This window comes from Hemibagrus wyckioides, linkage group LG01 (assembly GCF_019097595.1).
Source record: "Hemibagrus wyckioides isolate EC202008001 linkage group LG01, SWU_Hwy_1.0, whole genome shotgun sequence".
In the NCBI taxonomy this organism is placed as follows: Eukaryota; Metazoa; Chordata; class Actinopteri; order Siluriformes; family Bagridae; genus Hemibagrus; species Hemibagrus wyckioides.
The window spans coordinates 30,648,280-30,672,454 of NC_080710.1; the positions used below are offsets into that span (position 1 = coordinate 30,648,280).

A 24,175-nucleotide genomic window follows, 5' to 3' on the forward strand; every position below is an offset into this window, starting at 1 on the left:
GAGAAGGTCTGCGGGGGGTGAAATGAACAGTATTAATAATAATAATAATAATAATAATAATATTTATAATTGTAATAAAACCATATTAAAATTAAAACTGCAGCACGGGGACAGGCGTGACACGCGGAAACGTATCCATTTCCGAGGAGGAATTTTCCGTTTAACCTTGAGGAGGAAAGCTGAAGGTCAGAGCTTCTTACACGCTTCTGACAGCAAGAAGACACAAAGGATGTTTTTCTTCAAAGTAAAAAATAGCCGGAGAGCACGAGCTATTTTATTTTATTTTCTACTTAAAATGACACAAAGAGTCATTGTTATGCACAATATATTTATAATAACATCATGCACGTGCATCATTGCAGTCCTTGGATTATAATTTATTTTAAATCGGATTGTGATTTAAAAAAATAATAAAAGAAATCAAAATACAGCCATAATATGAATATGACCAAATAAAATCGGCAAAATAAAATAAATAAATAAATAAATAAAATAAAGAAATTAAAGAAAACAAAATCCATAAAAATCCATAGAAATTATTTTTTACATTAATTATTTTAATTGTATTATCTTATTATATATATATATATATATATATATATATATATATATATATATATATATATATATATATATATATATATATATATATAACAACAAACCCTATAATACAAATAGAAATTATTCTTTTGAAAAATAGAAATATATATACGATATATACGATATAAATTATTTCAACATAAATAAATAAACCGATAGATAGATAGATAGATAGATAGATAGATAGATAGATAGATAGATAGATAGATAGATATGGAGTGACTTTCCTAATTAATATCAGTGTCTAAAATTCCAATGAAAAAAATAAAATAAAGAACTAATAGCCGACATTTACATAATTCATTTTAATGATGTTTTTTTTTTGTTTTTTTTTAACGAAAACATTTCCGAAAATGTAACTTTAATTAATAATGTATTTATTTTAAACCGAGATCGAACAAAAACGCGTTTATAATTCTGTTTGTTATCTTAAAATGAATATTTTATGTTTTATTTGCGGGAACAAAAGATTATTCCGTGCGTGATGTGATGTGAAATGTGAAAGCTAGAACTGTGTGTGTGTGCGTGTGTGTGTGTGTGTGTGTGTGTGTACCTGTAGAGTAGAGCTCGGAGAAGCCCAGGTTAGTTTTGGAGCAGTTGCATGGTTTGGTGCTGCAGTTGCAGTTGCAGCTCTCCGCGTCTCGCTTCTCAGCACCATCACCGCTTTTCTCCACTTCTCCAACATTCAACAGAGCTTCCAGTGCAAAATATCAACAATAATGAGAATAATAACAACACGAATGCACCATTTAGACAGAATCCGCTCTCTTTCTCTCTCTCTCTCTCTCTCTCTCTCTCTCTCGGGTTTATTTTTCATTTAAATTAATTTACCTCACTGAAGTGAATTTTTTTAAATAATAATACGCAAATAAATGAAGCCCAGATTTCTGTGATAAAGCCGAAAAATTATTATTTTTTATATAATTCCCAGAATAGTACACGATCGGACACGCGTTATAAATCTACAGAATGCGTGCAATAAAAATAATAATGTCAATAAAAAAAATAATTTAGGTGTATATTCTAAATATTCTAAAAATACAAATGTATATATTCCTATTAAATAGAACCCACCACATAATTTGGATCCGATGCCTCCGGTGAATTTCTGGGCCGCCGCTTGGCACCAAGCCCTGGCTGTGACATTTACACACACACACACACACACACACACACACCTCTGAATTTTTTAAAGGTCATTTAGTCAGTGTGTTTAAAACTCGTTTCATTTGTATTATTGTTAAATAAAGGTGTGTGATGAAAATGCGCCTGAAATGTTGCGCGTTAAAAATTTCCTACAATTATATTTGATCGTTTCATATAATTGATTATATTTCCTATAATACAATAAATATCACTGATGGCTTTTATAACATTTACATATACCACCGATCTCAGATCTATTATTATTATTATTATTATTATTATTATTATTATTATTATTATTATTATTATTATTATTATTATTATTATTATTATTAGTCCGCTTGCGCCTCACATTTCAGCGCATGATGATGATGATGATGATAATGATGATGATGATGATGATGATGATAAAGATTTCCTCCTGCATTAACATGACCACTCTACTTCTTCATGTAGCACCGTTACCCTCCGTGTCCTTACCCGTGATCGGGCTTTGGCCGCCGCTCTCTCCTCCGTTTTCTGCGCCCAGTGACCAAAAACCGTGCGAAGCCATGGCGCAAAAAATATTAATAAAATAATTTCTGTTATATCTCCAGCGTTGTTGTTGTTGTTGTTATTTTTACTCACTAAGACGTTCGGAGACGCGCAGCAGCCATCCAGACCGGGAGAGAAAGATCCTCAGGACGGGTGAAAAAAAAAGAAATATAAAAATAAAAAAAACAAAAATAAAAAAATAAAAAAATAAAAAAGCGGGTTTCGATAGCGTCGGGTTTTCAGTGGATCCTTCACCCAGTGTGTCCTCTCCTCTCTCCGACTGTAAGGGGCCACATTTACCGCGCGCCCGGATGGATGCGCTCTCTCTCTCGCTCTCGCTCTCTCTCTCTCTCTCTCTCTCTCCCTCTCTCTCTCTCTCTCTCTCTCTCTCTCTCTCTCCTATTTGATGTCAAGCGCAAAATATACAATCAGCACGACTTCGTGTATAATTCTCTCTGACGCAATTTCGTAATCCGTCTTGAGAAGGAAATCAGGAGGCGAGAGGTGGAGGTGACGCCATCATCACCATCAACACCATCAACACCATCACCAGCACAGCCGCCACCGCGCGCGCCGACGTCGCCACTGCCGGTACCGGTTCGTTAACGTTAACGGCGCAACGCTGCTGCTGCTGGTGAGACGACGCAGCACGCCAGTGTCACGTCACCATGGAGATTCCAGCGCGAGGCGCGTCGTCACGAGCCAGTTTTTTATCGGGTTTGGGCGTCGCGCGAGAGCCACAAGACAAAAAAAAAACCTGGGTCGTGCACGCTGGAACTTTTATTTATGCTTTTATTTATTTATTTACAACGAAAATCTCTCTCTCTCTCTCTCTCTCTCTCTTTCTTTCTCTCTCTCTTTCTCTGAGCGTAATTCTCAATTTAGCATCATTGTTCTCAGAGCATCTGGAGATAGAGTTGTAGAGATACAGGTATAATTTTTTAAGATATAAAGATATGTTTCATATCTCTGCATCGCGTAATGCGCTCTCCTTCAAATTTCTGCATCAATAATTAAAAGATTTTATTGGTAAAATAAATAAAATAATAAAATAACATTTGTAAGCAAAATGTTCAGATTTCTTTGTAATGACGCATATAAAAACGCAAACGTAAAACCTAAAATATTATTTATTTATTTATTATTTATTTACAGTAAATCAGAATATGTTAAATTCCATTTCTGTGCATTCTTATTTATTCGCTGTTTATTCTTCTTTTTTTAAAATGTACATTGCGGTTATTGTATTTTATAATATACTTTTTTTTATATAAATATATACAAGATGAAGAAGGTTGTGCTTAGACTAATGAATTAACTGTAGCCCAAATTTGACTAAAAATCGTGTAAAATTGGTGTTTATATTAAAAAGGAATAAATACGTGCAAAAAATGTGCGCGCGTTTTAATTGAATTATTTATTTCATTTAATTATTTAATTTTTTTTCGGTGTTGAATAAAGCAGTTCAGGATGGGGGGGGGTATTTTCCTGTTTAATTTCCTGGAGATTGATTTCTTGGACTGTGAAAGCTTCACCTCACAGCCGTGTGAGATGAAATGCTCTTGGCTGTCTCCTCGCTCTCATCCGATTTAAAGCATAAAAACATATGAATTCAAATGAGCAGAATATAGCTGATGGTATCTAAAAGCATGCTCTGGGATTCCTAAATGATTCTTTTACACTCGTTGCATGATACTGATCTATTTTGTTTGGACCACTGGGTCAGTCAATATCTCTTGGTACAATAACGCTCTCGACTTGCCCTTGTCGGCTTTCCGTCACTGCGTGGAAGCGTGTGTGTGCGCGCGCGCGTGCGTGCGTGTGTGTTTGGCGCGATGCGGATTTCTAAACACTAACACGTTCGACCTTGACAGAACAAGAACATTGCCGTGATTTTTCTGTTTGCTGTATGAATGATTTAATTATAATGCGTTAACAGATTCAAGTGAAGATGTGTCCTATCAGCTGTCATGTAGACTACACATGGAGTAAAAAGACATTTTTAAACATCCCATTTAGGCATTTTATCGATCCAGGTCTACTCTGCACAAACAAAGAAATCATTTCATCTGTCCTTTGTATTGTTTTCTTCAGATGAGTTCAGAAAGACTCCGGAGAAAAAAACAAAAAGCAAAAAATATTCTTATGGCAAGGATGGATCTGGAGTCTTTTTGACTATATACTGCAGACGAATGACAGAAGGGCCCACTATACGGTGTCACCTAGATGAGGATGGATGGCCTTTGGAGTCTGGTTTCTCTCAAAGTTTCCTTCTCAGCCCCTATCACCTCTGACTTGCTCATTAGTAATAAAAATATCTGTTTCCAATTTAAATCCTGAATTCATATATTTCTCTAATGCTTGTGGAAGTGTTTTTTTCAAGTAAATTTGAAAATGAATATAAAATATTGAATAATATTAAAATTGAATTGAATTCTAGGAACACTGGGCGTGAGGTGGGACTACACCCTGTAAGAGTCCATCACAGACACCATGGACACACATTTAGGACAAGTTTGAAATCCACCTACTGGCATGTGTTTAGGAGAATGAGGAAACTGGAGAACCCTGAGGAAACCTACACTATATTGCCAAAAGTTTTGGGACGTCTGCCTTTACATGCACGTGAACGTAATATAGAGTTGCCCCGCCCTTTGCAGCTTTAACAGCTTCAACTCTTCAGGGAAGGCTTTTCACAAGTTTTAGGAGTGTGTTTATGGGAATTTCTTACCATTCCTCTAGAAGCACATTTGTGAGGTCAGGCACTGATGTTGGACGAGAAGGTCTGGCTCACAGTCTCCACTCTAATTCATCCCAAAGGTGTTCTATGGGGTTGAGGTCAGGACTCTGTGCAGGTCAGTCAAGTTCCTCCACACCAAACTCACTCATCCATGTCATTATGGACCTTGCTTTGTGCACTGGTGTGCAGTCATGTTGGAACAGGAAGGCGTCATCCCCAAACTGTTCCCACAAAGCATGAAATTGTCCATGCAATTAAGCATTAAGAGTTCCTTTCACTGGAACTAAGGGGTCAAAGCCAACCCCTGAAAAACAACACCTGAACTCAATGATTTGGAGGCGTGTCCCAAAAACTAATAAACAAGAGGAGAACTTGTGAAACTTTTCACAGCCATTAACACAATTACCTCCTTATCCAGAACAATTTACATTTGATCTCATTTTATAAAACTGAGCAACTGAGGGTTAAGGGCCCTGCTCAGGGGACAGCAGTGGCAACTTGGTGGACCTGGGACTCAAATTTCCTATCAGTATTAACGCCTTAACCATTAAGCTACCACATCCCACCCACTCACTGCACCCTTTAGCTCCATAAAGTTATTAATGCATCTAGTGGTCAAAATAATACAGACTTTGGGGCAAGATTCATGCTGCCCCATGCTCAGTGGAGGATCTGTACTCAGGACATTTATATTTACATTTATGAGATTTGGCAGACCCTATTATCCTTACAGAAGTGATTGCACTTCATGTGTAACTTTAATAACAGACTTCCCAGGTTTATACTGACAATATTTCTCCTAAATTCAAAATATAAATATTGTCATTTAGAGTGTATATTTAAAGGAAATGACAACACATCAAAATAACCCAAGATCATGCAGTATATTTGCAGAGCTTTAATAACTCAAATAAAACTAAATGCAAATAATTTGTAAACAAATTGTGTTAATGCTTTGGCTAAATAACATTAAGAGATCAGTATTTGGTGGAATAACCCCGATCTGAATGTGTTTTGGCTCCATGCTCTCCACCAGTTTCTCACATTGCTGCTGGCGAACTTTATACCACTCTTTTTGCAAACAAAAGCAAACAGCTCAGCTTTGCTTGATGGTTTGTGACCATCCATCTTCCTCTTGATGACATTCCAGAGGTTTTCATTAGGGTTCACATCTGGAGATTGGACAGTGGTCTCTTATTTTATTTTTTTCCAGAGCTGTGTATATACATCAAACTGCCTTTAATTTAGAAACTAAAACTCAGTGGCCACAAAGATGAACATGTTCATGATGCTTGTTTCACAGCAAACAACCAGAGTAGAACTTTTGTCTATTATGTACACAACCAGTTATGGTATAGATGATATCTGTACATCAGGAATGCGTGTACACCACAGTGATATCGTTTCCAATGAAAAGACAATGAAGACGAAAAAATAAAAACTATGTCTCTTTTATCCAGTTCTCAAATTCTGTTGGACGAGCGTCAGGTCTTTTGTGTTAAATGTAAGATGTAGTTGGGGTAAAGAAACATTTTGCTGAAATCTGGCAACCCTGGTTAATGATATTGGATTAACAAACAAAGCTGCTCATCACAAGGATTACTGTAACAATTCACTAGATAATTAACTAGTCTATAGCTTAGTGTGTTATTGCTTAGAGTATGATGGAAATTTGAGAGATTTTTCAGTTTCTATTCTTATTATTTCATCCATTATACCAAGTTTTTAAGCATAATAAGTCCCTTAGGAATAATTCCACTGAAGCTAGAATGGTTATCAATATCAATATCCATTGCATTTGATATTACAAGATTTTCTGTCAGAATTGTCTCCCACTCTAATGTTTTCTGATGTGAAATAAATATGTATGAAATCACAAGGAAAATGGAAAAAGAAAGCAAGAAGGAGAATCATACCTGGACAATTTGATGGTCAATACCAAAGAACAACAAACCCTGTGTTGCAAAAACAATCTATTTGTATTGTTTTGTGTTCTGTATTTCTGACATGATGACAGAATCAACCCTGAATGTAACCTGGCCATGCGGCATCTCGATAGTTCTCATGGTTTTATTATGTTTATTATTGAAGTGCTTACTTTAATAAAGATAAATAAATATATGCATAGCTTATGATCGTTTTCTCCACCACTATCCGACACGAGATCTTTGCTAATCCTGGTAGAGATTTTGTCTTGACCAGTCTGAATTTATAAAGAGAAAGTCCTGGATTAACGATGTTCTAATGAACAGAGTTCCCCATCAAGCTGCTCTCACAGGTTGGGATTTTATCCTGAAGAACATTTAGATGGGTTGCCAGATTGTCCAAATGACGTCCAAACTAGTCTAATGATCAAGTTAGCTGATTGTATCGTAATATTTTTGTGGATCTGAACTTCAGAATAAAGATCGAATACTCAAACCCAATACTAGTCTGAACAAATATTCAAGAGATTCAAGATTTTATTTGTCACCTTACAGTTATACACAGCTTACAGTGAAATGAGCAGACCTGCTCCTCCTTATAAAATAAAAATAATAAAAAATAAGAAATGGATAGAAATGATAGGAAATAATAAATAGTATGTAGGAAATAGAATATTGAAATGCAGATATGTTACACGCAACCAGAGTAAAAAGTGCCGTGTGCAGAGTTTCCATGAAGTGATGAGTCTTTATGGCGTCTGTTTTGATAAATCTAATGTCCTGAGGGAAGAAGCGCCTCTTGAACATCTCAGATTTAGCCATCATACTCCAGAAGTTAGCGTTGTGGGTGAAGTCCTTAATGATTTCTGCGGTTTCCATACCATGTTCCGTAAATGCTCTCTAGCTCCAGTATAATGTTTTCAGGATCACTCAGGAGACCCTGGATTTCCTCAGCAGTCTCAACCATTATCTGGATTTGTTCATCTGAGAATAGGTGTGATGGGTTCAGGCCAGGTTCTCAGAGATGTGTACACCAAGGTACCTGAAGCTGTGCACTCTCTCTCCACAGTCTGGAGTGGGGTGTAGCTCTAAGGCTGAGTCTTCCTGAAGTCAACATCCAGTTCCTTAGTTTTGCTGGCATTTAGAAAGAGACTGTTGGCACCAAGCTGCTAGTTTGTCCACCATAGGATCTGTGTTATCAGAGAACTTGATGATTGAAGTGGAGCTGGAATGGGACGAAGTAATGAGCTGGGTTCACAGCTTTGTGTGGATCCAGAGTTCAGGGTGATGGTGTTGGAAGTGAACCAGCCCAATCTCACTACCTGGTGTCCACTTGAGAGGAAGCCCAGGATTTTATAAAGGGGGATGTTCAGTCTGAGCGTCCTGAGCTTGGAGGCCAAGCTGTGTGGGACTATAGTATTGAAGGCTGAGCTGTAATCTACATACAACAGCTTCCAACAGTGGGTCAGTGGAAGGAACCAAAGATATTTAAGCTAAGAAATTAAAATGATGCAGTCCATATACTGAAAGAGTGACCCACATCACAAACCGCTGAGCTGTTTTATTACACAGAAATGAAAATAGTTTTAATTTGTCTCTTATTAAAAATAATAATAATAATAAAAACCACCCCTCCATTTTGCACACAGTGGACAGATTTCAGTGTTATCATTGCAGGAGTTTTCCTCAGCTGCGATACAAAATGAGGCAGTCCTGGTGCGAGGTAAAATTAGCTAGCTTACTAGCTAACAACATTGTAGTCAAACAACATGAGGAAAACAGACAGTTCAGTAAAGCCGGTATTTCATAACAAGCAGTACCTCCATTTTTTTAGCAATCAACTAGTTAAAAAAACATCATAGCCCCGCCTTCTTGCTTTCACTAAGCTCAGAAGATCGATGTTTGCTTATAATCTTGACCCAAAGGGAAAGTAACCAAGCACACATTTTACATCCCGTGTCCTTTCCCTTTCGATGAATCGGCTGATTTTTATTCTGACTTCTGATTTAGCTGAGAAAGCAAAGAACGTAGTTCTCCCATATCATCACCGGCTTGGGATACAAAGGATTGTAAATGGTAAAAGCTACACCCAAAGCATAAATATTGGCACCAAGAATATTTTTGTAAGAATATTCCACAAGAAACGAAGCAATTAAGTGCAGAAGAGAGAACATAAAGTGCACACACAGTGCAGGAGGACTCGAGAGCCAGTCGGTGAAGAACCTTTAGAATGTAAACCGTGTTATTTAGCTACATACACATTAATTTATCCTGAGATGCTCTTTAAAGTAGCGCTAATAATTCACTCATGAATAAAATCTTCTTAGTGCATTTCCATTAACGTTTATTTCACGTATTGAACCCTGTAATAAATATAAATATAAAAATATATAAATATAAATCCGACATGGCTCCACAAACATCTGTATCATACATATTTACATAAATCCCAAAACAACAAAGTCTAGCTTTGTTCGAGAAGCCTTCCTCTCATAGAGGTCTTCCTCAGCAGCTTCCTGTAGTCGTAAGGGTTTTCCACGTCTTCCATAGACGGCTCACTGGAAAGAGAGTGCAGAGAGCAGATGAAGCTATAAATGGCATGGAGGATATGAAGCAGGAATAGAAAGAGAGCCTGTGTGTAATGGAGCTGTTTGTCTTTATACAACTTTATCATCTCAAGCTTCAGCCATACATCACTGTCTCGGAATATTTTACACAGAATACGCTTCGTCTGGCGAGACTCACAAGGTCAGAGTTAAGGCTGCGCATGAGAGAGGGTTTAATATAGACTACAGGATGAATAGTGGATTAAAAGTTACGCACGCCCAGTTGAACACATCTTGAACTGTGTGTGTGTGTGTGTGAGACACATTTCTCATCAGATTAGTCTTTTCATTGTACCTGTTTTACTTCTCCTTTTCTTTCAAGTTACATTAACAAAACATGAACGGTGCATTTTTTTAAAATCTGGCAACCTCAGAAAGAACAACTATATCAATAGAACATTATAGACTGGTTGTATAAAGTATATATAGGTGCAGTCTGGAGTTTCTGACCACTCACTTTTCCTGGGTGGGAGATTCTGGCGTGTCAGATGCAGGGATCTCAGACTCCAGAGACTCTGGTGCCTCCGGTGCCTCAGGTGTCCCCGGTGCCACTGGTGGTGCTGGTGCCTCAGGTGTCCCCGGTGCCGCTGGTGGTGCTGGTGCCGCTGGTGGTGCTGGTGGCGCTGGTGGTGCTGGTGCCGCTGGTGGCACTGGTGGTGCTGGTGGCGCTGGTGGTGCTGGTGTCTCCGTATCTCCAGACGATTTGTTGCTGTTCAGACTCTGGTAATACTGATCATCAGTGTCTAACAGCTTCTTAGTGCTGGAGATCAGAGAGGAAGAAATGCACTAGAGTCAATCACGATGTCACATGACATGACGTGACAAGACACGTCGTCTTCTATAAATGCTTTCTATTTTTTTTCATGTGATTCTCAGAACTATAGCATCAGTCAGATGAGGAAGACTTTTTTAATCTTATTAACTAAACCCGAGAGGCTGCTGAGGGTATTCAGGGAAAGTTTGAGCTTCTAGAGAGTTCTGCAGCTTGTCTAGCTGTAATTAGGTCTCTCAGGGCAGGTTTCGGACTCCTCGGCCTCCTGGAGCTGATCAGATTCATTGCCTGTCTTCGTCCAGTGATGGACGCCATCATCAGTTTTCCTTCAGCGGGTTTCTCAAACTCTCTTATTTCACTGGGAGAACGTCTTTAAATTTCTCTGTGTGTCTCCAGTGCACCAGGTTACACACAAACACACACACACACACCCCATGATGTGCACAATGACATTGTTTTTCTCTTTACACTGTCGGCCATCTTGCTTAACTGCATTTGATTTGAAAGGGCATCTCTGACTGGAAGTGCAGGACTCTCTCTCTCTCTCTCTCCCTTTCAGACTGTGATCTTTGTTGGTCTCTCTTTCTCTCTCTGTCTCTCTCTCTCTCTCTCTCAGACTGTGATCTTGGTTGGTCTCTCTTTCTCTCTCTCTCTCTCTCAGACTGTGATTTTGGTTGGTCTCTCTTTCTCTCTCTCTCTCTCAGACTGTGATCTTGGTTGGTGTCTCTCATTTCGACCTTCTCACTCCTAATGATGCATGTACACTACTGCTGTCTGTCTCCATCTGTAAATCACTGCACCTGATGTCTCCAGAGTCTGTTTTTACTCGAGTGTGTACACACGTACACACGTACACACACGTACACATGTACACAAACATACACACGTACACAAACGTACACATGTATACACACGTACACACACGTACACACGTACACACACGTACACATGTACACACACAAAACCCCCTCATAGATACACACAGAACACCTTTACAAACGCACATACTTACACACACAAAACACCCTTACAAACACACACACACATGGTCACACACACACACATGGTCACACACACACACACACACACACACAGAACACCCTCACAAATACACACACAGACCTTTCTCACAAACACACACGTTCACAAACATGAGACAAATGACAAAGAGTCCTGAGAGAGCAGTTAAATAACAAGTGTAACTCTCTCACCTCTGCTTCCTCGACCTCTTCTTATCATCCTGGACCGATCGCTGTGGAAAAAACGTGACAAGAGAGAGAGAACATCCTCATAAGCTTAACACACAGGAAGTGGAAGAGAAAGTGGAAGAGGAAGCGGAAGAAGTGAAAGTGGAAGAGGAAGCGGAAGAAGTGAAAGTGGAAGAGGAAGTGGATCGCTGCAGTAACAAATGTGACGAGAGAGAGAGAGAGAGCAAGAGAGAGAGGGAGAGAGAGAGAGAGTGAGAGAGAGAGAGAGAGCGAGAGAGAGAGAGAGGGGGAGAGAGAGCGAGAGAGAGAGAGAGAGAGAGAGCGAGAGAGAGAGAGAGAGAGAGAGAGAGAGCAACCTCATGAGCTGAACACACCGGAAGAGGAATTGGAAAAAGAAGCTGAAGAGGAAGTGGAAGACGAAGAGGAGGTGAAAGTGGAGGAGGAAGTGGAAGTGAAAAAGTAAGTGAAAGAGGAAGTGGAGTCTGAACATGGCTATGGTTGACTGCATGAAAACGGACTCACGTGGAGGAGGTTGTAGTAGGTCGAGTCTTCCGGAGTGTTCAGAGTCTTTGGTTTGGTGTTTCTGCGAGACACACGTGTCTGCTGCGTAGCGGCTGCGGGGGACGGAGACGAGACGTTATTGTGTGTGTGTGTGTGTGTGTGTCTTGTACACTGATACACAATAACAACAATCATCATAATAATGTAAAATCTCTTTCATTCTAACACAAACTTACACAACTTCTTGCTGAACTATTACACAGTGAGAACCCGAACCGATAAAAGTACACGCGTCAACACCAAACCTTCCTGAGGTACGTGAGATGAAGGATATCGGATATGAACCCTTTGATTCGTTATCTTAGCGTAGGTGTAGCCTGTGCTAGCGTTAAAGTGATTAATCAGCGCTGTCAGCTTTCAGCAGGAGGAGGAAGTTTAGAACAGGCCCACCGAAAGGTCATCAGTAATTCTCCATCGCTCGGAGGACCCAAGCCGAATTAAAGCGTTCGTATTAACGCTAGGCGTAATTGGCACAAAGTGTTTCTCATGAAATATGATTAGCATTCAATGACCTTTGTAGAAAGAGAAATGTGATTGATATTCAAAAGGCCACTCGAATCAGCAACAATAATCAAGTTTGATTATGAGTGTGTGTGTGTGTGTGTGTGTGTATTAATCCTAAATATTAGGACAGACATTTTTTTACGCCTGGGATCTATGAAATGATCCAATTTTCAACTAATGAAAAGATTCACACTTTCAAATCATCTTACAAATCATCTATCATAATTATAGGATATACGATTTGATCTGCCTGTGTGTCATATCTTTAAATTTTTTTACCAATACACATGTGGAACCGAACTTATGGGATGTTTTCATTCAGTGTAAATAAATGAATGCTGTGAGTCTGGGGCAGTGGTAGCTCAAATGGATAAGGCTCTAGGTCGCTGACCGAAAGATTGGGGTTTCAAGCCCCAGCACCACCATGGTGCCATCATTGGGCCCTTGAGCAAGGCCCCTAACCCACCCTGCTTCAGACGTGCTGCATCATGCACTCTGACCCCAACCCCCAAGGATGGGATATGTGAAGAAAGAATTTCACTGTGCAGTAATGTAGATGTGACAAATAAAGGCCAAATAACTGATCTAAAACGAGTCTGTTTAGCTTCCAGTGTGTTTTATTCGTGTGTTTTTCCCTCTGTTGGAGAACCTTACACAGAATTTTACTGGTTGAAGATGAAATCTGAGCTGCTTTTTAGATGAACAAGCACTTGGAGAACATCTCGGAGAGTAGAAATGGGTTTGATTTCAACATTTACTTTGAAGATAGAAACATTTGTGTGGAAAAAAATAACCTTTTGGGTCTTTTCTATGAATATATCACCCCTAAAAGTCTAGGGAAAAACAGAAATCCTTCTGAAACATGACAAATCCTCCACTGTGGAGTAAGACATGACAAAGACACTCAATCATCAATATGGACACAATAAAAACAGGAGGAAATAACATCGCATCTAGGAGGAAAAAGAAAGTGATATGTTAACATTCACATGAAAATATCCTTCTAATAATCTTTTCTATTCCTCTCTCGGAGATAACAGATTCTTCAGCTCCGGACTGAACACCGTTAAAGCACGTTCCTTTTCTTTCCTTCTTTCTTTCCTCTCACATCTCCTCAAAGCAATTACAGGTATCGTCTGATGAAATCCAGTTCACAACAGCGAATTTTCTGATGACACAGCGTGTCGAGAACCTCCGCTCCTGTTTCAGAGCTTGACATCTCCTGGGTTGCAGACAATCAGGCATGGTGATGGAAGAAAAGGACTTTCATTCCCTGATACCATCTGCGGCGGGAAAGTCACTCAAACTCCAACCCAACGGAGGAAATAAAAGACTCTTGCTGGAGGTTGAATCGTGTTTATGGCAAAATCCAGGCACTGATTGTGATGTTGACTGTACTGATGTATATTTATCAGGCTTTTTGTCTTAGAAAACTGTTGTATTAATGATAAGTGAGATACCTGAATGCTGCTGATCGGTCCCGTGAGAACCGTTCATGACCAGTCCTCGTGTAAACATGCCGTTACTGGTGGGGTCGATCTGATGAGCCATTATGATCTGATTCAGCTTCTGTTGTAGCATCAGGAAGTCCTGAGAGACACTGCTTATCTGGACAGGAAGACAAAGAAAAAATGTCATGGCTGCCAAAAAGAAACTGGGCCACGTGTCATAAAAGCTGACGCCGTTTACTCCGCTGGCTCTCCAGGGACGTGGAGACAAAATGGTCAGTTTGGTATTGTTCTGGACAAATCTTTCTGGATTTCTTGCCATGTTGTCTTAGAAGATTACAAACTTGTACTAGTGTTAATTTAAAAAGTTTCAAATTCAATTCAATTCAATTCAATTTACTTATATACTGCCTTTTACATTGTATCAATTGTATATATATATATATATATATATATATATATATATATATATATATATATATATATATATATATATATATATATATATAAAATGAAAGTTACTTTTTAATCCCTATTTTATCCCTAATGAGAAGCCTGAGGTGATGGTTGCAAGGAAAAACTCCCTGTAATGATATGAGGGAGAAACCTTGAGAGGAACCAGGCTCAGAAGGGAACCTCATCCTCATTTGGGTGACACTGGACAGTAAATAATGTAACTAAATAACATCCTTTGTACAACCGCAACCAAGGGCCCATGACGAACTATTAGGTCACTGTAGGTAAATAAGTGTTAAATTAGCCATCTATCTGCTAAAATATGCAGGTGCTTACACTGTATGTATACCGACAGCTTCCTGTTTGTTCTACTTCCATATATGGTCACAGGTGCACTCAGAGCTGCTCTTATTTCCATATATGGACAAAAAGACCACATTCATTTGCATATATATATGAGGCAGGCTGCAAATCCTTACACATGACCAAACTAAGGCCATTTAAAGATTTTCAAACAATCTCTGTTTTCAGAGCAGACATTTTTTTTTACTGATGACAAGCTGAATTCTTCATTTTTTAAAGAAAAAAAAAGACTCACATTGTGTAAAAAAGGTCAGAAGACAGATGACTTTTACTGCTGAGTTTAAATATATGATGTTTCTCATCTCATTATTAACAGTAGATTTATTTCCAACAAGTTTCTTATTAATAGTTTGAATTATCTAGAGTGAACATGATCAATTCCCCTAATATTAACGTTACTCAAGTACAATTTCACACGAGCATGAGTGCAGTGATACTGAATATCAGTGTATCCCCCCGCGGGTCCTACTCACAAGTGCTCCAAGCATGGGAGGTGGGCACTCTAAAGAGGAGGCTAAAGACTGCAGCCCCTAGCTAGTCGCTAGTGCGCCTCTTGAGGCCAGCCTACCGCTGGCCTCAGTTACATCAGCACAGTTTTGATTAGCTACGGATGTGTTTGGTTTATTTTTGCGCCGTTGGAGGAAAAGAAAGAAGTCAAAGTCAAAGTGGCCTCCCTTTTTTCTTTTCATGGTTATCTTTTAATCAGTAAAGGAGGGGTGGTTCAAGTGGTTAAGGCTCTGGGTTGTTGATCGAGGTTCAAGCCCCAGCTCCAGGTGGGCAATTAAGCAAGGGCCTTAACCCTCTCTGCTCCAGGGGTGCTGTATCACAGCTGCCCCTGTGCTCTGACCTCAAGTTCCTCAGCTGGGGATATGCAAAGAAAAAAATTCCACTGTGCTGTGATGTATTTGTGGAAATAATAAAGGCTTCTAGATGTAAACTGGTTCTCGATACAAAACCCTAATCAATGGATAAACTTCCCAAAACAAGGCAGCCTTTCCACTCACATGTTTTGAGAAGCTTTCAAAATTTTTGTCGTCATTCTGTTCTTGTTCATCCTTTTTCTCGTCTTCTGTCTTTTCCTCCTCTCCATTCTGTCCCTCAGATTTAGGTTCTGTTGGTTCGTTCTCCTTCTCCGGTTCTTCCTGAGTGGTGTTAGATTCTTCTTCTGTTTTCTCTTCTGCTCCTGGTTCCTCCTGCTTCTCAGATCCGTCGCTCTGATCCTGTGAGGTGTTTTGCTCTTCTTCCGTCACCTGCCCTGCCTCCGCTGGCTTGTCTTCTTCAGATGGATCTGGAATTGAGTCACTTTCTTGACCTGGGGAATCTGTGGATGTTTCTTTCTTCTCCTCTCCTTGGAGCTGACCTTCCTGTTCAGAGTTTACTTTGTCTGTCGTGGCCTGGTTTGTTCCAGAATCTTCTCCGGATCCTGGTTCAGGTTCATCAGGAGTTTCAGTAACCTTTTCTTCACTACTCTCAGGCTCTTTTGGTCCATCCTCCTGGGCTTCTGACTTGTCCTCCTCAACCGGAACATCCTCTTTGACCTCTTCTTTCTCCTCTTGCGTGGCTTCTCTGAAAGAAAATAGTACAGCTGTGTTAGCATGTCAGCGTAATATTTTCTGTGAAACACTTCTATTCCAACCAAAAAACGTTTACACACTGTGTAGCAGCTTTGTTCTTTTCCAGTGACTCCTTGTATTTTGTCCTTTCCAGATATCCTCGGCAGACTAGACACAAAGATCGAGAACGTTCACAAGGGTGATACATTAGTGCCAGTTGCAACGATTGGAGATATTGTTCTTACAGTACCTGCTTGAAGTTGAACAATGAAGGCGTCATGTTTGGCTTTGGTTTTTTCACCAGCCATTTGTTTTCTCACCATGTGTCCTCTGAAAGCTGAAAACGACAACAGAACACTTTAAGCACGGGCTAATTTATAATGAGTTCTAATGAGTGTGGTCACGGATCAGTTAAATTTATTTGTATATCGTTTTTACAGTGGACATTGTCTCAAAGAAGCTTTACAGAAACAGAAAAAAAAGAAACAGAAAAAATTATAAAGTTTAAATTTAAATTACTATTAATTCTAACATTTATCTCTAATGAGAAGCCTGAGGCAATGGTGCTGAGGAAAAACTCCCTGAGATGATATAAGAAAGAAACCTTGAGAGACCTTCATCCTCATTTGTGTGAAACTGGACAGTAAATAATCTAACTGTTTATAATGTCCTTTCTACAACCGCAACCAAGTTCATGAGGAACTAAAGTGTAGTTTCTGAGTTCATTATAGATTTAGCACTAATTCCTTCCTGCCAAAAGCTGCAAGGGAACCTTGGGGCTGGTGAACTCCAGAACCTGGGGCAAAGAAGCTGTGATATTTACAACACTTGGTGGAGCAACTATTTATTGCTCATGATCTTACCTGAGCAGGTGAGGGTTAAAAGCCTTGCTCACGTGGTAGGATTTGAACTCACAACCATCCAGGCATTAGTCCATCATAGTCCATCCACCATCTCTGAGCTACTACTGCCCTTATATATCATTTACTCACTACTCATCACTCAGGTCGTGCTGTTTTAGCAAATTTACTGACCAAAGTGATAAGCATCAGTCATTAAAACACCCAATTTTTAACAACATACAGTGCCACAAAGGTGATGTCATTGTCACTGTGTAAAGCAGGGGTAGGCAATGTTGGTCCTAGAGAGCCATTGCCCTACAGAGTTTAGCTACAACCCTAATCAAACACACAGGAACAAGCTAATCAGTGTCTTCGGGATTGCTAATTCTACAGACAGGTGAGTTTTTTTCAGGGTTGGAGCTAAACTCTGCAGGACATCAGCTCTTCAGGACCGACGTTGCTGACCGACGTTGCTGACTATCACAATATTCTTTAGATCTGATCTGATTCATGACAATTCAGCATTTTTAGAAAAAGCGTTCCTCAAAGTGTTCCATTTGACCTGATTTACAGTTCTTCTTCCTGGGAGATTTTCTGAAAAGCACGACTCTGACAACTTACAGCTGAGATGTATTTAGCGTGTGACTTCACCTGACTGCAGGACTACGGCACTCTGAGTTCTCGTCCCCAAGGTTTTCCGGTAGCTTCTGACCGCTAGCCAACACCGTACGTACGCCTGCACCAGCACGATCCGGTCCATGGTTTTGCTGATCATTAGGTTTAAGTGCTCCACGTGATAATACTTGAGAAAGACCTGAAACAACAACACACACGTATGATTAACTGAAACTCCCAGGGTTTGAATTGGTATCTATTGTATCTTTATACAGAACGTTTATGATTTGTCTCTACCTTAGTTTTGCCCATAGCCCAGTTTTCCAGCTTGGCTTTCTCCAGAATGGTTGTACACGTCTCAGGACTGACAGGCGGCTTCTCGTTCAGACGGAAAGCCAGCATGTAGTATCTACAAACACAAAGAGTCTTAATAGCGCTTGTGGTGCTTATTTTCATCTACAATACGCCTGTAATCAGTATAAAATAACCTATATTTATATATTTAGAAGATTTCTTTTAAAAGTTTGACTGTTCTGTGATTCAGAGGGTTACATGGCCTCCCAGAGACTGCAGACGAACCTCTGGATGAAGTTATCGAAGGGGATGCGATGAGAGTAACCCTGTCTGCGGATCTTCGCCGTCTCCAGGATGCCAGTATAGCGTAGCTGAATCAGCACCTTCTCCCTGTCGAACTTATGAGCCTCTCGCTCGTCATTGGGTTTGATACAGCGGACGAAGTGCGGCTGACCGGCTACCATCTTCGAAAGCAGGTCCATCAGTGAATACTGAAAGAAAGAAGAGTGGAAGTTAAAATCCACCTTTCTGTAGTGTTTATCCTACACTGGGTCACGGGGAACCTGGAGTCTATACCACAAGGTGGAGGACGCCCCGGATGATCTCGCGCACACACACACACACACACACACACACACACTACAGACAATTTAGTGATGCTTATCAGCCTACAACTCATGTATTTGGACAAGAGGAGGAAACCGGAGAATTCAGATGCACACAGGGAAGATAGAACACAATCCCCCCCACCCCCAAATTTGAAGAAATTAAATAACTACATCTATTAATAGTTATAATAATGATTAAAAATAACTGAATTTAGTATTCGTTGTTGATTATTGTTCTGTAAAAGCTCCACGTTGATGCCTTTTTACTTTAATTAATCGAACTTCATTAAAATTCATTATGAGAATATTCCTAATATTAGTTACTATTAATAATTGATGCTCACTCTGAAGTAAGAGGCCACGGTTTGAGTCCTCATGTTGGTGGTCTCTCGTGGATGATGTATGCTTTCGGCACCATTCTCCCCCTGAGAACACACACACACACACAAACACACACACACACACATTCAAGGAAAATGAGAATTTATAGATTCAAGGGCAGGACGAGCATCTAACAGGGTTCTAATGACAACGATAAATATTATCAGGGTGAAGTGGAGGGACGTCGTTTCTAAATCGTGCTTCTAAACATGATGGATTTAGTATGGACATTAGTTGGATGTTGGCAGAAGCAGCTGTGAGAGATGGAGGATAGCTGGAAAAGTCCTGAACATGCTGGGAATGCTGGGAATATGGTACATGGAAAATATAGATGAAGAACAAGCTGCAAAGTGCTATGTCATTATGGAACATTTATTTATTTATTTATTTATTTATTTATTTATTTATTTATTTATTTATTTATTTAATGTCTGATCTAATGCATGTCGTACTTCTTAGATTACTCTATAATTAAATAGAATGGGAATTATTATCATCATAATAATCTAATATTCAATAAATTATTCTTACTGAAAAATGACACTGAAATAATGTTGAAGTACCAAAATAACACAAAATGATGAGATATTCGCGTCGATATATCATATATCATTGATAATGACGTAGCACTTGCAAATGAATGCTCTCGCATTCTTTCTGCCATAGATCAAGGCTAAAAGAAAATAAAGACACAAGAAAAAGCCAATATGTGTTGATGGGAACTGACTGCACACTTAATTTTAAGCTTTAAATGTAGCAGTTGCAAAAACATACATGTTTTTTTAGACACGTCACAGTTTTTTGACGTTCACCACCCATATACAACCAGGGTCATGCTAACCTCCGGGCTGTGTGAAACAACATTTTGCAGAACTACAATCAAATGCAAAACACAGCCAGGCGATAGACCCTAGCGCAGGTGCCCCTGATCTTAGTGGAAGAAACAATGGGAACGATCTTTGATGTGAAATTTCTAAAGAGGCAAAAGAGCATGACTCACCATGCAAATACATGGAAATATATTCACGGCTTCATCAAAGACGCTTCATTTCAATATGTATAACACGTCGGGTTTGTTTCAGGCGCTTCAGGAACTTTTACATCTACGGCGAGGGTTTTTCTCCTTTAGAGGCTTCTCTGAAGAAGATGAAAACACCTCGCTATGGCGCTCTCACACCACGAGAATTACAAAACAGAGTAACACTTTATTACACTATCATAAGGCGACATAACCATGTAATAACCGTCACTATGGCGCTACATAACAATCATAAGGCTAGTTTACTTGATGGTGTCACCTGACATTGTTAGATCTAGCTGTGTAACTACATGCACTTATATCCAAGTGACATAATTATGATAATTGTTTTGAATAAGATTAATTCTTTAAGGCATGGTAAAGAGTGATGATTATTATTACTCTCTAACAACATATATGCTGGTTTATGTATCCACACATCTTATTTCAATACCTCTTTACATCATAATTGTTCTTTTTTAAACACTTTCTCACTTTTGTTCAACCATCCATCCATTTTCTGTAGCGCTTAACCTACACAGTCACTGGGAACCTGGAGTCCATCCCAGAGGACTAGGGGCATAAGTACTCACATTTATACTCTACAGACAATTTAGAGATGCCAATCAGCCTATAACATGTCTTTGGACGGATGGAGGAAACCTCCAATGCGTGAGGAGAACAGGTAAACTCCATACAACCAGTGAGGAGATGGGAATTGAACCCTCAACTGCAGAGGTGCAAGGCAAATGTGCTGACCACTAAGCCACTGAGTTTCTCCCTCATAATTTTATATCTAACACAATATTTCCTTCTTTAGTCCGCATTTTCTATCCCTAATTTTTTTTTTCAAGCTTAAAGGTGAGTGCTTGTGTTTGGATGCTGTTGAAAAATAAGAATCGTCCAACTTAGATGCTTCTATTCCAGAACAACCTTGTGACCTCAGAAGTTGATTTGCATAAATTGAAGAGCCCAGAAAATCAAATTAACAAGGGTGAGAAAGCTGACTCTCACATACAGTAAGGACTGATATATAGGTTTTGTTAAAAAAAATGCTATATCAATAACATTAAACTGGACTTTTAACTGTCTACACAGATTTATTTCCGGTAAAATGAAGGGTTTATTAGTGGAGTGTCACGCAGTCTACTGACTATTCACCTTAAATAAAATACTGAGAGACTCAAATTCATCTAATGCACACACACACACCACACACACACACACATATATATATATATATATATATATATATATATATATATATATATATATATATATATATATATACACACTCATACACACACAGTAGGAATAATAATGGAAGCAGAACATGCTACAGCCACAGCCTGTGGGCAGATACTGAAATCCAAGTCAGTATCCGAGTCATTACCTCGTACACTGACAGGAGTTTGTACAACATCAGCAATTCCGTCTTTAGACAGAAAGATGTGTGCAAAAAAAAGGAAACAAAATCAGCAAAAGAGAAGGAGGAAAGAAGTGTACAATTTTATTTTATCACTCTCTCTCTCTCTCTCTCTCTCTCTCTATATATATATATATAAATATACACATATATGTACCTTGACAATGTTAACAGAGCGCTGAGGAGAGGGCTGACGTGACCCGAGACGCTCCGAGCCTGTCCCCTTTCCCTTGGTGTGAGCTAGATTACCTGGTCAGAGAGAAAGAATCAAAAGTTGGGGAAAGAAAAAACATCCTCATCAGATAATGTAGAACCGAAATACAGGCCAAGACGAGCATTTTACTGTCTTTTTCAGGCTGAACATTAAAATAATTATTTATAATGTATATTAACATTCCCCTGTTATTGTAAAACTGTGTCTGTTATTGTTCCAGATAAAATTCAGATCAGTTCTGATATTGAGCTGGAAACTGGTGTGTGCTGGTTTTGATGGTTTTTGTGCAGACTTAGTGTGCCAAGCCATCAAACCTTTAAAGTGTTGATGAGTTCTACATTCATAAGACTGTTATGGAGTGATATGTATGCCTTCTGTGCAATTAGTGGGAAGATATAGATGAAAAACTACAAGAAAATGTATTTTTTCAATATATAGTACTTGAGGGTTGTTCATTGGTTTTGACATAAGACTTTCACATATAGTGGAACCTCGGCATACAAATGCCCTCCCTTATGAATTTTTGCCTTAAAAATTTAATTTTGCAAGAAATTTGCATTGATAAGTAGTACATACACCCAGGAGCTGTTAAAAACTTGTTAGCGTCAGTGGAAAGCCAAGCAAAGCCAAGCGAGTCTACGATTTTTTTTTTTCAGTCAGTGAAAGTTGTTAGGAAAGAGTCAACCCACGATACCAACCTTGCCTTCGGCATGCGTTCAAAAGCTAGGTGATTTTTCCGCAGTTTTTTTGTAGACAGATTGGTGGTGTGGGCGGTCTGTTCTATTTTTAGCCCAAACTTGGTGTTACGACTTCCTGTAAGGACCTTTGACATGGAATGCTTGGCTTGGGTCAGTTCTTTGTAAGCAGCCATACAGTTTCCATACGCTTCGTATTGGTCATATTGGTCATATTTTTGGGCGGCTGAAACGGATTATCTGCATTTACATTATTTCTTATGAGAAAATTTGTTTCGCAATACAAATTTTCACCTTAAGTACTCACCTCCAGAACCAGTTAAATTCTTATGTTGAGGTTCCACTGTATTTAGAAAGGAATCATGCATTGCTTATGAATCTATCATTAAGGCCCTATATACTGTAGGTACCCTTCAAATACAGAATCTATACCTTCCTCTGCTGGCTAGCTAGCTTTATTAAGAAAATATTATCCCGATCTACCAACTTTAAAGACATTTATGAAGAAATTGATTCAGAGATGTTCACAGAGTTACAGATCTATCTTCTTGAAGCAGCTTGTCTGTAAAATTGGATTAGAATTTCAAAATATGTTTGAATTTCTAGCATGGATCTGCTCAGCCTGTGCTTTCAGACCTTTTAGATCCTCAGACTGGGTTAAAATCAGAAACTAGTCAAGGAAGAGCTTCTACAAGAAGTACTACACTAATCACCATAATCACCACAGAGATTCTCCCCGAGATCAGAATTCAGTTCATTGGTCATTAGTACTAGAGTAAGTACTAGCTACATTTATGTACGGGCTTTTTCTTCACAGATCTCAAATTAATACTTTCAGGTAAGTGTTTGTTGGATACAATCGCTCAATACGATTAGGGCAGAAAGGGAATTGTGGATGAAATAATAAAGTGAATTGTGGACCATTCTGGAAAATTGAAGTGGAGTCATGATGCTTAAGCAGAAAATTATCCGTACTTCGTTATTCAGTCCCATTGGTGTTTCTGATTTGGTAGATGTCTGGTAGGTCTGATTTATTAGATGTTTGGTAGATCGGATTTGGTATATGTTTGGTAGATCTGATTTAATAGATGTTTGCTAGATCTAATGTGGTAGAGCTTTGATAGATCAGATTTGGCAGATGTTAGATAGATCTGATTTGGTAGATGTTTTGTAAATCTGATTTGGTGGATGATTCTGGATGTGATCACTCAGATACAGAATGTGTGTTTGGATGTTGGTTTACTGATTAGAAGGTTAAGTAGCCTTTATTTGTCACATATACATTACTGCACAGTGAAATTCTTTCTTCGCATATCACATCCTTGGAGGTTGGGTTCAGAGCGCAGGGTGAGGCATGATGCAGCCCCCCTGGAGCAGGGTGGGTTGGGGGCTTTGCTCAAGGGCCTAAAGTGGCAGCTTGGCTGGGCTGGGGCTTGAACCCAGATGTTCTGGTCAATGATTCAGAGCCTTAACAACTTGAATGAGATACCACCGCCCCACAAGGTTGTGAGTTTAAATCCCAGCACTGCTAAGCTGCCACTGCTGGACCCTTGAGCAAGGTCTTTAATGCTCAGATGTATAAATGAGATAAATGCAAGTCGCTCAGGATAAGAGTATTTGCCAAATACCAGAAATATAAATGAATTATTATTGAATCCACAACTTC

At 39.2% G+C, this 24,175-nt stretch overlaps 2 protein-coding genes across 3 annotated transcripts in view; both read right to left on the reverse strand.

The window, feature by feature from the left end:
* The window catches only part of gad2 (glutamate decarboxylase 2), a 49,249-nt gene extending 46,288 nt beyond the window's left edge, over positions 1–2,961 (reverse strand). Inside the window, exons 1-4 of the mRNA XM_058402699.1 lie at positions 2,227–2,961; positions 1,675–1,737; positions 1,154–1,294; positions 1–8 (exon numbers count right to left, since the gene is read on the reverse strand). The exon at positions 1–8 is cut by the window's left edge and continues 226 nt beyond it. Coding sequence (XP_058258682.1) covers positions 1–8; positions 1,154–1,294; positions 1,675–1,737; positions 2,227–2,299 — 285 coding nt within the window. The 5' untranslated portion in view covers positions 2,300–2,961. The remainder of the gene's footprint in view (positions 9–1,153; positions 1,295–1,674; positions 1,738–2,226) is intronic.
* Positions 2,962–7,495: 4,534 nt separating this feature from the next.
* The window catches only part of myo3a (myosin IIIA), a 101,414-nt gene continuing 84,734 nt past the window's right edge, over positions 7,496–24,175 (reverse strand). Inside the window, exons 23-36 of one of the 2 annotated variants that reach the window (XM_058398604.1) lie at positions 21,758–21,849; positions 21,568–21,609; positions 19,120–19,200; positions 18,453–18,658; positions 18,171–18,282; positions 17,910–18,072; positions 16,667–16,753; positions 16,518–16,584; positions 15,868–16,429; positions 14,057–14,204; positions 12,054–12,145; positions 11,535–11,575; positions 10,009–10,311; positions 7,496–9,503 (exon numbers count right to left, since the gene is read on the reverse strand). In XM_058398604.1, the coding sequence (XP_058254587.1) occupies positions 9,410–9,503; positions 10,009–10,311; positions 11,535–11,575; positions 12,054–12,145; positions 14,057–14,204; positions 15,868–16,429; positions 16,518–16,584; positions 16,667–16,753; positions 17,910–18,072; positions 18,171–18,282; positions 18,453–18,658; positions 19,120–19,200; positions 21,568–21,609; positions 21,758–21,849 (2,090 nt within the window). In that variant the 3' untranslated portion in view covers positions 7,496–9,409. The remainder of the gene's footprint in view (positions 9,504–10,008; positions 10,312–11,534; positions 11,576–12,053; positions 12,146–14,056; positions 14,205–15,867; positions 16,430–16,517; positions 16,585–16,666; positions 16,754–17,909; positions 18,073–18,170; positions 18,283–18,452; positions 18,659–19,119; positions 19,201–21,567; positions 21,610–21,757; positions 21,850–24,175) is intronic. The other variant, XM_058398611.1, reaches the window with a different exon arrangement.